The 16,709-nt window shown below is 41.3% G+C and overlaps 1 protein-coding gene across 2 annotated transcripts in view; it reads right to left on the minus strand.

Moving 5' to 3' along the window:
* MORC3 (MORC family CW-type zinc finger 3) overlaps window positions 1–16,709 on the minus strand; it is a 56,714-nt gene that overhangs the window by 22,564 nt on the left and 17,441 nt on the right. For both annotated transcript variants that reach the window (XM_015132916.3, XM_077995785.1), the window contains exons 5-9: window positions 15,510–15,657; window positions 13,250–13,397; window positions 10,189–10,317; window positions 9,860–9,979; window positions 5,550–5,647 (exon numbers count right to left, since the gene is read on the minus strand). In XM_015132916.3, the coding sequence (XP_014988402.1) occupies window positions 5,550–5,647; window positions 9,860–9,979; window positions 10,189–10,317; window positions 13,250–13,397; window positions 15,510–15,657 (643 nt within the window). The remainder of the gene's footprint in view (window positions 1–5,549; window positions 5,648–9,859; window positions 9,980–10,188; window positions 10,318–13,249; window positions 13,398–15,509; window positions 15,658–16,709) is intronic.

Here is a 16,709-nt window from a genome sequence, read left to right on the forward strand (position 1 = left end):
CATCCAAGTGGTCTACTTGTCCCGAAACACATCTCTAATTCTGCCTCTAGATCATTAAGAGCGGGTAAGGGGGGTCATAAGACCTTTAAGGCTCACTACACACAGCAAGTCTATGGAAAAGGTTGTTAACGCTGTGAAAGACAACTCCGACAGAGAAAACATCATGAAAGTCTAGAGTAACGACACCACTGAAGATGCCATTATTAGTACAGAAAAAGCTGTGAAAGAAATCAAGCTCAAAACAAATTCCTGCTGTCCACATGTTGTGCATGACTTCACAGCATTTACAAGAGAGCCAACTGAGGAAATCATCAGAGAGATTGTGGATATACAGGGAAAAAAAGGTAGAGGGCAAAAAGTTTCAAGATATGGATATTGCAGGAATTCAAGAGCGAACAGACACCACACCTGAGGAAATCAACTGAAGCCGACTTGATGGAGATGAGTGTTTCTGAACCAGTGTTAGACAGTGAGGAAGAAGACAGAAGAAGCAGTGCCCAGACAACAAATTGACATTAGACAATCCAGCAGTTGGGTTCCAATTATTCAAGACTGCTTTTGACTTCTTTTACAATATGGACACTTCTATGATACAGGCACTGAAACTGAAGCAGACAGTGGAAGGAGGATTGGTACTGTACAGAGATATTTTTAGGAAAATAAAAATGCACTGGGCATGGTGGCTCACGCCTGTAATCCCAGCACTTTGGGAGGCCGAGGCAGGCAGATCTCAAGGTCAGGAGTTCAAGACCAGCCTGGCCAATATGGGGGAACGCCATCTCTACTAAAAATACAAAAATTAGCCGGGTGTGGTGGCACGGGCCTGTAGTCCTAGCTACTCAGGAGGCTGAGGCAGAAGAATTGCTTGAACTCGGGAGGCGGAGGTTGCAGCAAGCCGAGATCTGGACAACAGAGCAAGGCTCCGTCTCAAAAAAAAAAAAAAAAAAAAGAAAGAAAATAAAACTGTTAAAAAGTCAGACAGAAATTACAATGTGTAAAAATTAAACTGAGTGTGCCTGCCTTGCCTTCCACCTCTTCCCGTGCCATGGCAAAACCAATCCCCCTTCTTCCTCAGCCTACTCAACATGAAGACTACGAGGATGAAGACATATGAACCACTTCCACTTAATAAACAGTAAATATATTTTCTCTTCCTTATGATTTTCTTTGTTTTTGGTTTTCTTTTCTTTTTTCTTTGGAGACAGGGTCTCGCTCTGTCACCCAGTCCAGGGCGCAATGACGTTATTTAGGCTCACTGCCGCCTCCACCTTCCAAGTTCAAGCGATTCTCCCAAGGAGCTGGGATTACAGGTGCCCACCCCCATGCCTGGATAATTTTTGTATTTTCAGTAGAGATGGGACCGGGAGTGGTGGCTCATACCTGTAATTCCAGCACTTTGGGAGGCCAAGGTGACCAGATCACCTAAGGTCATGAGTTAGAGACCACCCTGGCCAACATGGCAAAACTCTATCTTTACTAAAAAAAAAAAAATATATATATATATATACATACACAAAATTTAGCCAGGCTTGGTGGCAAGCGCCTATAATCTCAGCTACTTGGGAGGCTGAGATAGGGAGAACTGCTTGAACCCGGGAGGCGGAGGTTGCATTGAGCCGAGATTGTGCCACTGCACTCCAGACTAGATGACAGAGTGAGACTTCATCTCAGAAAAAAATAAAATAGTAGAGATGGGGTTTCACCATGTTAGCCAGTCTGGTCTCGAACCCCTGATCTCAAGTGATCTACCCGCCTCAGCCTCCCAAAGTGCTGGGATTGTGGTTCCCTGGTGGTCTAGTGGCTAGGATTCAGTGCTTTCCAAAGTGCTAGGATTACAGGTGTGAGCCACCGCACCAGCCTGAGCCACAGCACCTGGTCATGGTTTTCTTAATAACGTTTTTTTTCATTAGCTTATTTTAAGAATACAGTATATATTTAACATATGAAATACATGTTAATAGATCGTTTTCCTTTTTTTTTTAGAGACAAGGTCTTGCTCTGTCACCCTGGCTGGAAAGCAGTGGCACTATCGCAGCTCACTGCAGCTTCAAACTCCTAGGCTCCCATGAGCATTCTGCCTCGAGCATCCTGAGTAGCTGGGACTATAGATGGGTGCCACCATCCCCAGCTCAATCAACTATTTATGCTATCAGTAAGGCTTCCATTCAACAGCAGGTTCTTAAGGTTCTGGGAAGTTATGTGTAGATCTTTGACTGAGGGGTAGTCAGTCCCCCTAACCACTGTGCTGTTCAAGGGTCAATGGTACTTAACGTTGTCAGCTACGGGTACAAGTTGAACATCCCAAATCCAAAAATCCAAATTGCTCCAAATCTGAAACTTTTTGAGTACCAACCTGATACTCAAAGGAAATGCTCATCAAAGCACCTTGGATTTCACATTTTCAGATCTGCGATGCTCAACCAGTAGTTATAATGCAAACATTCCAAAATACAAAAAATCCAAACCAAAATACTTCCGGTCTCAAAGATTTCAGATAAGGATACTCAACCTGTAACAGAGCTTTATGTCTTCCTTTTCAACACCCCCTTTTTTTTCTGGCCTTATTACATTAGTTATTTCCTCAAGAGCATTAGTGAATAGCTGATATCCTTAACTCTTTGCCACCCTTCCAGGGAAAGCTATCAATTGTTCCCCATTAGTAATGTTGCTTGCTGTGTGTGTGTAAATACTCTGTTGTTATGCCCTTTGATTCAGTTTTTGTAAGTGTTCCTTTTAAAAATAATCGCAAGTGCTTTTTCTCTACGTAGATGACTATAAGAGCTTTCTCTTATTTAACATCAATATGATGACTATACTCATTTCTTACATTAAAACCACCCATGTTGTCTTAGAACACAGCCCACTTGGTTTTAATGGTATTATTCTTTTAGCGTGTACTGGATGGTATTTACCAATATTTTAATTAAGACTTTTAATTCTATGATAAGAGATTGACATAAATTTCCTTTCCTGTACTCTTGAGCTTATTATCAAGGTTATGTGGCTTAATAAAACCTTTGACTATTGTGAACAGTGCTGCAATAAACATGAGTGCAGGTATCTCTTCGAATATACTGATTTCCTTTCTTTGGGGATATTTATCCAGCCATGTGATTACTCAATCATATGGTAAGTCTATTATTAGTTTTCTTGAGGAACCTCCATCCTATTCTCCAAAGCAACTATACTAATTTACTTTCCCACTAATAGTGTATAAGGGTTCCCCTTTCTCCACATCCTTGTCAGCATCCATTAACGAATAAATGAATAAACTATGGTACATACACACAATAGAGTATTATTCAACCACAAAAATGCTTCATTTGTAATGACATGGATGTAAATGGATATACCTGAAGGACATTCCGTTAAGTGAAGTAAGTCAGGTATAGAAAGCCAAATATCTCATGTTCTCATTCATATATGAGAGCTAAAAAATACTGACCTCAGGACATAGAGAGTAGAATGAGGGTTACCAGAGGCTGGGACAGGTAGTGAGGAGAGGGAAATAAAGGGTTGGCTAATGAGTATAAAAATACATTTAATAGAAGGAATAAGATCCAGTATTTGGTAGCACAATAGGACAACTGGGACAGGCACGGTGGCTCACACCTGTAATCCCAGCATTTTGGGAGACCAAGGAAGGAGGATCATGAGGTCAAGAAATCGAGACCATTCTGATCAACATGGTAAACCCGGTCTTTACTAAAAATACAGGAAATTAGCTGGGCATGGTGGTGCGTGCCTATAGTCTCAGCTACTCGGGAGGATGAGGAAGGAGAATCACTTGAATCCAAGAGGCGGAGGTTGCAATGAGCTGAGAGGCCACTGCACTCCAGCCTGGTGACAGAGTAAGACTCAGTCTCCAAAAAACAAAAAACAAAAAAACAAAAAAAGACAACTGTAGTTAACAACATCTTATACATATATTTCAAAGTAACTAGAAAAGTAAAATTGGAATGTTCCTAACACAAAACATGGCAACTGCCTGAAGTGATGGATATCCCAGTAACCCTGACTTGATCATTACATGTTGTAAGCTTGTATCAAAATATCACATGTATTCCATACAAATGAACTATTATGTATTGTTTTAAATAGTTTTTTTTTTTTAATAAAAAGACTGATGCCACTTCTTCCTTAAATGTTTGAATTTAATATGTGGGACGTTTTCTAAAAACTGATTCAACTTCAAAGGAATGTCTCCACGTCATCTAAAATGGAGAAAATGTATTTGTGCTATCTGCTTAATGTTTCATGTCTGGAGGCTCTGTAGTAATTTCTTCTTTTTCATTCCTAATATTGATGATTTGTATCTTCTACTCTTTTTCCTTAATCAGTCTTGCCAAATGCTTATAGACTTTATCAGTCCTACCAAAGAACAACTTTTTGGATTTTTTTTTTTTAGGCAGGGTGTGCAGATTTTTTTTTTCACCCAGGCGGGAATGCAGTGACACAATCACAGCTCACTGCAGCCTCAATCTCCCAAGCTCAAGTGATCCTCCCACCTCATTTTTTTATTTTCTGTAGAGATAAGCTCTCACTATGTTGCCCAGGCTGGTCTCAAACTCCTCAGCTCAAGCGATCCTCCTGCGCTGGCCTACTAAAGTGCTGGGATTACAGATGTGAGTCACTGTACCTGGCCTTTCTTTTCCTAAGATGGGATCGATCTCTGTCATCCGCGTTGGAGTACAGTGGCGCCATCTCGGCTCACTGCACACTCCACCTCCCCAGGCTCAAACAATCCTCCCACCTCAGCCTCCTGAGTAGCTGGGACCATAGGCACATGCCACCACACCTGGCTTATTTTTTGGTAGAGACAGGGTTTTGCCATGTTGCTCATGCTGGTCTCAAACTTCTGAGCTCAAGCAATTTGCCCACCTTTGGACCCCCTTGGTGCTAGGATTACAGGCATGAGCCACCACACCTGGCTGACTTTTTTGATTGAGTCAGTTACCAATGTATTATCTCTACGCTCCAAATCTAGCCCAAGTTCTGGTACTTTGTTACTATTTTGCTAGGGCCTAGTGACCTCCCAGAGGAGCTTCAGCTGTGCCCACCAGGCCATGCTCTGCCCACCAGCAGTCTTCTGCTAGCTCCAACAACATAAGGCACCCTCTACAGACCAGCTCCAGCCTATCCACACACCCTATGTCAACCAGAGACCATGTCAATAGGCCAGCATTGGCCAGGCCCTCTATTTACCTATTTAAATTATTGACTTCTTTTTAAAGTTTATTTTCAAAACACCTGCATAACTTCTCTTAAATGTTTTGCCACCTTGTGGATTTTTTATTTTAATTACAAAATTATAATTACATTATCAAACTTTAAGAAAATGGGTAGGTAAGGGACTTACATAGAAAACTAATATAACCATCTTCCATTCTAGGAATTGTAACCTACACCATCACAAGTAGCATATGCATATTCAAACCTTTCTTTACTAATAAGGTATTTCTGAGATTCGCAGAAAATAGAGTAGTTCCTGCTTTCTTGGTAATCCATTTCCTAGGAACCTCAGTCAATAATTTAAATAGGTAACATACCTGTACTCATTAGTATAGTCGAAATCTTGTTTATTATGAGTTGGCTTAAGGAAATTACACTCTATAATTCCAACCACTCCAACACCCATGTTGTTTGCCTGAAAAAATAAAATGAAATCAGCATTTTAAGCATAAGACATGATGTTCAAAGTAATTACCCTTAAAGAATTATAATTTGAGTATTTTCCTATATTTTATCTTGCATGATTCTCATCACATTTATGCATTTTTATTTTTATTTCTATTTTTATTTTTTGAGACAGAGTCTCATTCAGCCACGCAGGCTGGAGTGCAGTGGCATGATCTTGGGTCACTGAAAAAGCCAAGAGGCCTCCCAAGCTCGGGTGACTCTCGTTGCCTCAGCCTCCCGAGTAGCTGGAAGTACAGGCACGCACCACCAAACCCAGCCAATTTTTCTATTTTTCGTAGAGACAGGGTTTCACCATGGCTAGTCTCAAACTCCTGACCTCAAGCAATCCACCAGCCTCGGCCTCCCAAAGTGCTGGCATTACAGGAATGAGCCACCGTGCCCAGCCAATTCTCATCAAATTTAGACTGAAAAAAAACACTGGTAGGTGATTTATTTTCCTGGGAGTTAATCTCTAAATACGCTAGAGCCTTCCTCAAAAACCCTTTGATTATTGACAAGTATCCATTTAGACAAGTATTATCATCCCCAATTTTATACAAGAGAAAAAGGACCACCTGCCGGGCATGATGGTTCACGCCTGTAATCCCAGCACTTTGGGAGGCCGAGGTGGGCGGATCACCTGAGGTCAGGAGTTCGAGAACAACCTGGCCAACATGGTGAAATCCCATCTCTACTAAAAACACAAAAAATTAGCCAGGCATGGTGGCACGCACCTGTAATCCCAGCTACTGAGGAGGCTGAGGCAGGAGAATCGCTTCAACCCGGGAGGTGGAGGTTGCAGTGAGCCGAGATCGTGCCACTGCACTCCAGCCTGGGCAACAAGAGCAAAACTCCATCTCTCAAAAAGAAAAAAAAGAAAAGAGAACTACTTTTACTAGGGTACAATTTCTTAGAGAACAGAAACCACAAATAATTCATCTTGATCTTGTAGTGACTAGCTAAGACTCTGAAAGGCAATATTCCATAAGTTTGTGAGATAAAAGTTCAAAGTAAGGTATCCAGTTGCTAACGATGAAATAAAAACCTAGGTTGGTTAAATTAGTTATTTTTTAAAATCTGCTAGCTAAAATGTTGAACTCAAAGTATACGAGTCATCTTCTGATTATCTACATGTGACTAACCAGTATATTTTGTTCATGATTGTCGCTATACTTCTTACCCTATGAAGAAAAAAGTAAAATGATGTGTAACTCATGAAATGAACATTTTTATAAACACAACTATAAGCCAAACCATACAACTAATCCTAATTCTGCTCTATTAAAAACCATCAGGTTCACCATTTCAGACTATTTGTAAACTACAGTAATAACAAGATCCTTCTATCTGTGGTTTTTATCCATCTTCCTTCCAGCCTTATCCTGTCTCTCTCATTCCTCTGTTCTCCCCTTAACATATGGTCCAGCCACAGCAAATTACCCCCTTTATGATGTCATACTCTCAGACGCCTCTTTCTCTGCCTTTGCACATGTTGTCTCTCCCTGGAAAGCCCTTCCAGACTTTGTAGCACACTGAAGTCAACTGAGACTCATCTCAATCAACACTTTCTCTAAGCAGCCTTTTCTGATGCTTCCAAGGATGTTCCACAGTCCCCTCACAAAACTGAGCTTTGAGGGCATGCTCTGTATTTTATCAACTTTTTATGCTGAGCACCCAGCACAGCAAATCACGATGGATATCTGATACTTATTTAATGCTTACTGAATCCACAGAATGCAAATACCAGGCCCAGTCCATCATCTGGTAAAGACAAACATTGTAATTTAGCTGTAACAGCCTATTTTTACAAGGTAAGCTTAACTAGGAAATACACACAGTGCAAATTTAACTCGGTTGGGAAAATGGACTATGTATCTTGGTTAAGTCAGATTCATAAGTGATAAAAGAAAAAAATTTACATTCTGTGGTAGATATAAAGTTCATTTACTTCTGCAAATATGCTATATTTGGGCTCATGCCATATAAAGTAGGTGAAGCAGAGTCAGAACCCGTTAAGTGATATTCAAGGTGAATCCACATTGTTATACTGTGTAGAGCTCACATCATTCTACAAAAAACTCAGAATAAAGTAAGATAAAGAATTATCACCAAAATCTTAAAAATATACACTGGATCCATATCCAAACGCAGTTAAATGATGTGTTTCTGTCTGAGATCCAGGCTGTTATGTCTTAGACAAGTTGCTTCATCTATTTATTATTAGCCCCAATTTCTTTTCTTTTTTTTTTTTAATTTTTTTTTTATTTAAGAGACAGAGTCTCACTCTGCTGCCCAGGCTGAAGTACAGGGGCAAAATCATAGCTCAGTGCAGCCTCAAACTCCAGGGCTCAAGCACTCTCCCACCTCAGCCTCCCAAATAACCGGGACTACAAGGACGTACAACCACACATGGCTAATTTGTTTTTGTTGTTTTGTAGAGACAGTGTTTTTGTGTGTGTTTGTTTGTGATAGGGTCTCACCCTGTTGCCTAGACTGAAAAGCAGAGGCACAATTTTGGCTCACTACAGCCTCAACTTCTTGGGCTCAAGCAATCCTCCCACCTCAGCCTCCTGAGTAGCTGGGACCCACCAGGCCCAGCTAATTTTTGTATTTTTTTGTACAGACAGGGTTTTGCCCCATTGCCCAGGCTGGTCTTGAACTCCTGGGCTCAAGCAATCCCCTTGCCTTGATCTCTCAAATGTGCTAGGATTACAGGTGTGAGGCACCATACTCAGCTGAGATAAAGACTTGGTATGTTGCCCAAGCTGGTCTTGAAGTACTGACCTCAAGCAATCCTCCTACCTCAGCCACACGAAGTGCTAGGATTACAGGAAAGAGTCACTGTGTCTGGTCCTCAACTTTCTTATGCATCAAATAGGGATAAAAGAAATATTCTGTCCCCACCTCAGGGCTGTTCAGTATCAAATACGAAATTAATGTAATAGGCCAGGCACAAGGGCTCAGGCCTGTAATCTGAGCACACTGAAAGGCCGAGGTGGGTGGATCACTTGAGGTCAGGAGTTTGAGGCCAGCCTGGGCAACAATCTGTCTCTACTAAAAATACAAAATTTGGCCAGGAGTGGTGGCACACGCTGGTAGTCCCAGCTACTTGGGAGGCTGAGGCCCGAGAATAGCTTGAACCAGGGAGGCAGAGGTTGCAGTGAGCTGACATCACACCACTGCACTCCAGCCTGGGTGACAGAGTAAGACTCCATCTCAAAAAACAAATAAATAAATAAACAAAAGAAATTAAGGTGCTGGCATGAACCTGTAGTCACAGCTACTCAGGAGGCTAAGGTGAAAGGATCACTTGAACCTGGGAGTCGGAGGTTGCAGTGAGCCAAAATTGTGCCACTGCACTCCAGCCAGGCACAGAGTCTCTCAAAAAATAAAAATAAAGCCGGGCGTGGGGGCTCACGCCTATAATCTCAGCACTTTAGGAGGCCGAGAGGGGTGGATCATCTGAAGTCAGGAGTTTGGGACACGCCTGGCCAACATGGTGAAATCCCGTCTCTACTAAAAACACAAAACAATTGGCTGAGTGCAGTGGCTCACACTTGTAATCCCAGAACTTTGGTAGGCCAAGATGGGCGGATCACCAGGTCAGGAGATCAAGACCATGTTGGCTGACATAGTGAAACCCCGTCTCTACTAAAAATACAAAAATTAGCCAGGCGTGGAGGTACCTGCCTGTAGTCCCAGCTACTCGGGAGGCTGAGGCAGGAGAATTCCTTGAACCTGGAAGACGGAGGCTGCAGTGAGTCAAGATCTCACCACTGCACTCCAGCCTGGGCGACAGAGCGAGACTCTGTCTAAATGAAAAAACAAAACAAAACAAAACAAAAAACAGGCATGGTGGCATGCGCCTGTAGTCCCAGCTACTTGGGAGGCTGAGGCAGCAGAATCGCTTTAACCCAGACGGTGAACGTGGCAGTGAGTTGAGCCAAGATTGCGCCACTGCACTGAAGCCTGGGCAAGAGTGAGACCCTGTCTCAAAAAAAAAAAAAAAAAGAAAAGAAAGTTCAAATACCATACTAATGTTATTTTTTACAAATTTACATTAAAAAGCCATAGGCAAAAAGGTACAATAAAATTATTTAACATTTGACCCAAGAGTGTATATTATCCTAACTTTTATGGAAAATAAACATTTTCTTTTCAAATAAAAAATAAAGCTTACCCTTAACTGACATCCAACTTTTTCATAAGCTTTGATGAGTCTATTTCTGTGATACATCATTATCCCATAATGATCTTTATTTCTGCAGTTGAATCCAAAGGTAATTCTCACTGTTTTAGACTTAAGATATTAAGGTAAATTTTGAACACAATACCTCACTCAGTTCAAATCATCCTTTCTATTTCATTATTTAATAAGTCCAAAAGCACAAAAGGAGGGCAGAGCTAGAGCAGACTAGAATCCCTATCAGCATATAAGGCGAAAGGGGCAAAAGAGAATACACCTGACTAACATATCTCTATAAGGAATCATAAAAAGAAAAAGGATACTAAAAATTTGGGTCGATAAACATCACGTTCGATGTAGGCAAGACTCTTCGAAACCAGCTGCGTCTTCACTTTCTGTCCACGTAGGATGATCTGCATTCTTGGCTTTAGATATAATATACTGCAATAAGCCTGTAAAATAACATAACAAGAAGTTAGTATCTACAGATTTGCTCACCATTACTTAGACACGGATTTACACAGAAGCTCTCCTATTAACTTGATAAAAGACCAATTGACTCTTCAATAAAATAGGCTATAAGGCTGTATGTTATTCTGATTTGGTTGTTTTTCATTAAAAATAAGCTCAATATACCGCAGCCAGTAAAAATGACTTGCAGAATACAATCAACTGATCTACATAGACACTGATATAGTTAATATTACTGAGTGAAAAAGATTACAAAACAGCACATATGGTATGACATTTTAATTTTTAAAAATGTATATATGTACAAAAAAGTACATTTTCTGATTTTTCTGTCAAGTACGGAGGTGGAGGCTGCAGTGAGCCGAGATCACACCACTGCACTCCAGTGTGGGCGACAGAGAGAGACTCACACCTCAAAAAAAAAAAAAAAAGATTCAACACAAAACTAAAACTTAAACATTTCTCTTACTTTTCCTGACCCTTGATTTCAAAAGAAGTAGTGCTTTGTGTCATTTAAAAAACATTGTATTTTGTAGTGTACTAAAACCATACCATCTTCTCTGGCTGCCTCTGAACTTGTTTTGTACTTGAGTAAGACTTTTTCAACACTAGGAACACATTAGGATACATCAATGAATAGTAAATATCTGCTATTTACTATTACTATTACTAATACTGTAATTGCTAAGACCTTAGCAAAAATTACATGGAAAATCTGTAAATATCAAATACATCCACAACTTGGGATTAGAGAATTATATTAACACAAGAAATAAAGCAAAAAGTGGCCAGGCTAGGTGGCTCAAGCCTGTAATCCCAGAACTTTGGGAGGCCGAGGCAGGCGGATAACGAGGTCAGGAGTTCAAGACAAGCCTGGCTAACATAGTGAAACCCCATCTCTACTAAAAATACAAAAATTGGCCAGGCAGGGTGGCGCATGCTTGTAGTCCTGGCTACACAGGGAGCTGTGCCAGAAGCAGCGCTTGAACCCAGGAGCTGGACGCCATGGTGAGCCAAGATGACGCCATTGCACTCCAGCCTGGGCAACAGAGTGAGACTCTGTCTCAAAAAAAAAAAAAAAAAAAAGAAAGAAATCAAGCATAAAGTTAGTATCACGTCTTATCAAAACGACTAAAAAACTTTAGGGTGCAGTGGTTCATGCCTGTAATCCCAACACTTAGTGAGGCCGAGGCAGGCAGATCACCTGAGGTCGGGAGTTCGAGACCAGCCTGGCCAACATGGTGAAACCTCATCTCAACTAAAAATACAAAATCAGCTAGGCATGGTGGTACATGCTTGTAATCCCAGCTACTAGGGAGGCTGAGGCAGGAGAATCGCTTGAACTCGGGAGGCAGAGGTTGTGGTAAGCCAAGATAATGCCATTGTACTCCAGCCCGGGCAACAAGAACAAAACTCTGTCTCAAACAAACAAAAAACCTTGATATTAATTTATCGATATTGTTATATCAAGATATTAATTTCTTCAATCTTTTTTTTTTTTTTTTGAGATGGAGTTTCGCTCTTGTTGCCCAGGCTGGAATGCAATGGTGCGGTCTTGGCTCACCACAACCTCTGCCTCCTAGGTTCAAGGCAGTCTCCTGCCTCAGCCTCCCGAGCAGCTGGGATTACAGGCTCCGGCCACCACGCCCAGCTAATTTTTCTATTTTTAGTAGAGACAGGGTTTCACCATGTTGGCCAGGCTGGTCTCCAACTCCTGACCTCAGGTGATCCACCCGTTTCTGCCTCCCAAAGTGCTGGGATTATAGGTGTGAGCCACTGTGCTGAGCCAATTTCTTCAATCTTACACAGACACTCATTTTGACCAGGCGCGGTAGCTCATACCTGTAATCCCAGCACTTTGGGAGGCTGAAGCAGATGGATCGCTTGAGACCAGGAATTTGAGACCAGCCTGGACAACATGGTGAAACACTGTCTCTACCAAAAATAAAAAAAAATAGCCGGGTGTGGTGGCACACGCTTGTAGTCCCAGCTACTCGGGAGGCTGAGGTGGAAGGATTGCTTGGGGCCAGGAGGCAGAGGCTACAATGAGCCAAGATCGCACTGCTGCCCTCCAGCCTGGCTGAGAGAGTGACACCCAAAGACCTAATCTCCAAAAAGAAAAACAACAAAAACCTCATTTCTAAAGGGAAAATCCTAGAGGCATTTATCACAAAATTATATTAATGTGCCTTATCTATCTATAGTCTATAATTTATTGCTTTAGGAGGACAATTAAGGTACGTATTCTAGAACATATTAAATTTTTTTGTGTGAGTGACGGAGTCTCACTCTGTCACCCAGGCTGGAGTCCAGTGGCGCAATCTCGGCTCACTGCAACCTCCGCTCCCTCTTGCCCCACCTCCAGGTTCAAGTGATTCTCCTGCCGAGTAGCTGGGATTACAAGTGTCTGCCACCGCGCCCGATTAATTTTTGTATTTTTAGTAGAGACGGGGTTTCAGAATCTTGGCCAGGCTGGTCTTGAACTCCTGACCTTGTGATCCACCCATCTTGGCCTCCCAAAGTGGTGGGATTACAGGTGTGAACCACCACGCACAGGCAAATACGTCAAATTTAATAAGACTTTGAATTTGTTGTCTGTTGAATTAATTAGTCTGGCCACCATACACTGATTAATATAATAATATACTGATTCTAATATGATAATAATGTCAGCATATAGTAAAAACTACAAGCATTGTTAGGCCTGACGACTTTACAATTTAAAAAGGGTTTCTAAGCAAATAAATCAACCAGTGTGCTAATGAAAAGTTTAACTAAGCTGGTTCATGTCTGAGATACTTTCATTCAGAGAGCACTGGCAGCCTTTATATCACAAGTAGGTAACATGAGCTCTCCTAATACTACCATGATTCAATGATTTTCTCACTTCTACAAAGAGAGTTGAATACATACCCTCAGGGAATAGTCACTCTCAGGGGCAATCTGGTCCATCCTTTCCTGCTTCTTATACCCCTTCTTCCCTGTTATCTCATCTAAATCCTCAGGAATTCTGATATCATATTTATCCTTTTCAAAATCGAACTCCGTTGCATTTTTGTAACTGCAAAAAAAATTTTTTAGAAAGAACCAAAAATTAACTTCACAGCAAGATAAGAAAGCAAACACTGTAAGCCATTAAAAAGGTAAGCAAATAAATAAACCTACACATGGTGCATGTCAGTGGGGCACTGGGGGTGCAAAGGCAAGAGAAAAAAAAAGAAAACGGATCCTGGAAGATGTGGAGAAACTGTATCACTCGTACATTGATAGTAGGAAAACACTCGGTAAAACAGTCTGGCATTTCTTAGAAAATAAAACTCAAGTACTATATGATACAGCAATTACATGCCGGATATTTATTTCAGAAAAATGAAGACTATATTCCCACAAAACCATGTACACAAATGTTTACAGCTTTATTTGTAATATCCCAAAACTATAAACCCAGATGTCTTGAATAGGTAAACACACTGGGTTCCACACATACAATGAAATACTACTCAACAAGAAAAAGGTGCAAACTGGCTGGGTGCGGTGGCTCACACCTGTAATCCCAAGCACTTTGGGAGGCTGAGGCGCGTGGATCACCTGAGGTCAGAAGTTCAAGACCAGCCTGGCCAATATGGCAAAACCCTGTCTCTACTAAAAATATAAAAATCAGCTGGGCATGATGGCAGGTGCCTATAATCCCAGCTACTCGAGAGGCTGAGGCAGCACAATCACTTGAACCCAGTGGGCGGAGGCTGCAGTGAGCCGAGATGGTGCTACTTCACTCCACCCTGGGGGAAGAGCAAAACTCCACCTCAAAAAAAAGAAAGAAAAGAAAGAAAAGAAAAAGGTCTATACATACAAGAACCTGGAAAACATCAAAAAGTTATGCTAAGTGAAAAAAGTCAATCCCAAAAGGTTTCCATGTTGTTTACGTAATATTCTTAAAATGGCAAAATTATAGAAATAGAGAACAGATTAGAGGTTGCCAGGGATTAAGGAGGGAGTGGGGTTATGAGGGAAGTGGGTATGGCTATAAAAGGGCAACATGAGGGATTCCTGTGATGACTAAAGTGTCCTGCATTCTGACTGTATCAATGTCAAAATCCTGTCAATATCAATAGCACTACTGTACTACAGTTTTGTTAGATGTTACTACCAGGGGAAACTGGATAAAGCGTACATGAGATCTCTTTATTACTTCTTACAACTACACGTGAATCTACAATTATCTCAGAAAGTATAACTGAAAAAATCCTCCAGGAGAAGGAGGGGTAGGGAAGTGAAAGCATGAAAAATGAATTCAGGTATCAGAATAGCACAAGTTTTTTCAGTTCTTTAGTCTTATCACTACCCTGTGCTTTATTCCTGTGATTCAGTATGTCTTAGATCTTTCAATATTAGACATTAGTCTTAAATTTTAAAATTTATTTGTGAAGGATTTTATCCTCACAAAGATAAAGGATTATAAATTTTAGCAACGCAAAAATCTCACCTATATTACTTTTCTCATCAGGTGTTACATCACTTTTAGCTTTAAGTAATGGACACAATGAAGAAAGATTTATCCTCCTAAATTTGTCTTCTCATTGCTTTTTTTCTCTTTTCTTTTTTTGAGAAGACGGGGTGGAATAAATGAGACATAATGGAGTGCTAACGGAGACTGAATGGCAGGGATAGAAAATTTTATTTTTTTTGGCTGGGTGCAGTGGCTCATGCCTGTGATCCCAGCATTTTGGGAGGCCGAGGCAGGTGGATCACCTGAAGTCAGGAGTTCTAGATCAGCCTGGCCAACATGGAGAAACCCCGTCTCAACTAAAAATACAAAAATTAGCCGGACGTGGTGGCAGGCGCCTGTAATCCCAGCTGCTTGGGGGGGCTGAGGCAGGAAAATCGCTTGAACCTGGGAAGCAGACGTTGCAGTGAGCTGAGATCGTGCCATCACACTCCAGCCTGGGGGACAAGGGCGAGACTTCATCTCAAAAAAAATAAATAAAAAAAGAAAGAAAAGAAAATTTTTTTTAACAATATGAAAATATCCTGGGCAAAGACAAATCAGTAACTACACCAAAAAATGAGTACCTTTCCATGTATTTCTACTATGTGTAACAAGAGATGAATGTAGGGACACCACCCTGCACAAGCACTTTACTCCCAAACGGTCAACATCTATGTCTACATTTACCTTCTGAGATTCCAAATGATGATCCTTGTCCCCTTCTTGCCCATAATAGCATCAAGTTCTGCCAGTAACTTCTGTTCCGTAGAAAACAGAGAATGTTCCAGAATTGCAGCAAGGCTGGCTTTTGATTCTGCTAAATTAATCATCTGTCGTATATCGTAAGTTAAAGACTCAGATTGCCAACATATTTTTCATAATTACAATATGAAAACCAACTCTGTAAACTTAAATAACAGAAAAACTATTTATACATAGTTTTCCAAGGTTTTTTTTTTTGAGATAGGGTCTCACTATTGCTCAGGCTAGAGTGCAGTAACATGATCAGGGCTAACTGCAGCCTAGCTGGGACCACAGGCACCCACCACCATGACCGAGTAATTTTTAAATTTTTGGTAGAGACAGGGTCTCCCTATGTTGCTTGAGCTGGTCTCGAAATTCTGGACTCAAGCAATCCTTCTGCGTTGGCCTCCCAAAGTGATGGAATTTCACGCATCAGCCACCGAGCTCGGCCTATTTTCTTTTTTTTTTTTTTTTTTTTGAGACGGAGTCTCGCTGTGTCGCCCAGGCTGGAGTGCAGGGGCCGGATCTCAGCTCACTGCAAGCTCTGCCTCCCGGGTTCACGCCATTCTCCTGCCTCAGCCTCCCGAGTAGCTGGGACTACAGGCGCCCGCCACCTCGCCTGGCTAGTTTTTTGGTATTTTTTAGTAGAGACGGGGTTTCACCATGTCAGCCAGGATGGTCTCGATCTCCTGACCTTGTGATCCGCCCGTCTCGGCCTCCCAAAGTGCTGGAATTACAGGCTTGAGCCACCGCGCCCGGCCTCTCAGCCTATTTTCTAAGTTTTACCATGGCAGTTTGATTTCAAACAAACATCAAGAAGAATAAAAAATGAGCAGGTTATTATTCCTAACTAACTTAATACTTTCCAATATTTCAATGTGTTCATACAAAAGGCATTTTCCTAAAGTTATCCTGCCTTTCGTGGTCACTAGTCAAATTTTCAAGCCAGACCATAAAGTCTTACTAGTCTACAATAACCCTGAACTAAACAGAAGAGGTATAGGAAGTTTAACATAAAATGTTGAGTATTTCCATAGTAGGAGTCCAACAGAGAAGAGAAAGGAACAAACCCTTAGCCTCAGGTGTATGGTAAATGCAGAGGACAGAGGTAAGAAATGGAATAGGTGTTATTCAAAGGAAATA

Source organism: Macaca mulatta, chromosome 3, assembly GCF_049350105.2.
Source record: "Macaca mulatta isolate MMU2019108-1 chromosome 3, T2T-MMU8v2.0, whole genome shotgun sequence".
Taxonomy (NCBI): domain Eukaryota; kingdom Metazoa; phylum Chordata; class Mammalia; order Primates; family Cercopithecidae; genus Macaca; species Macaca mulatta.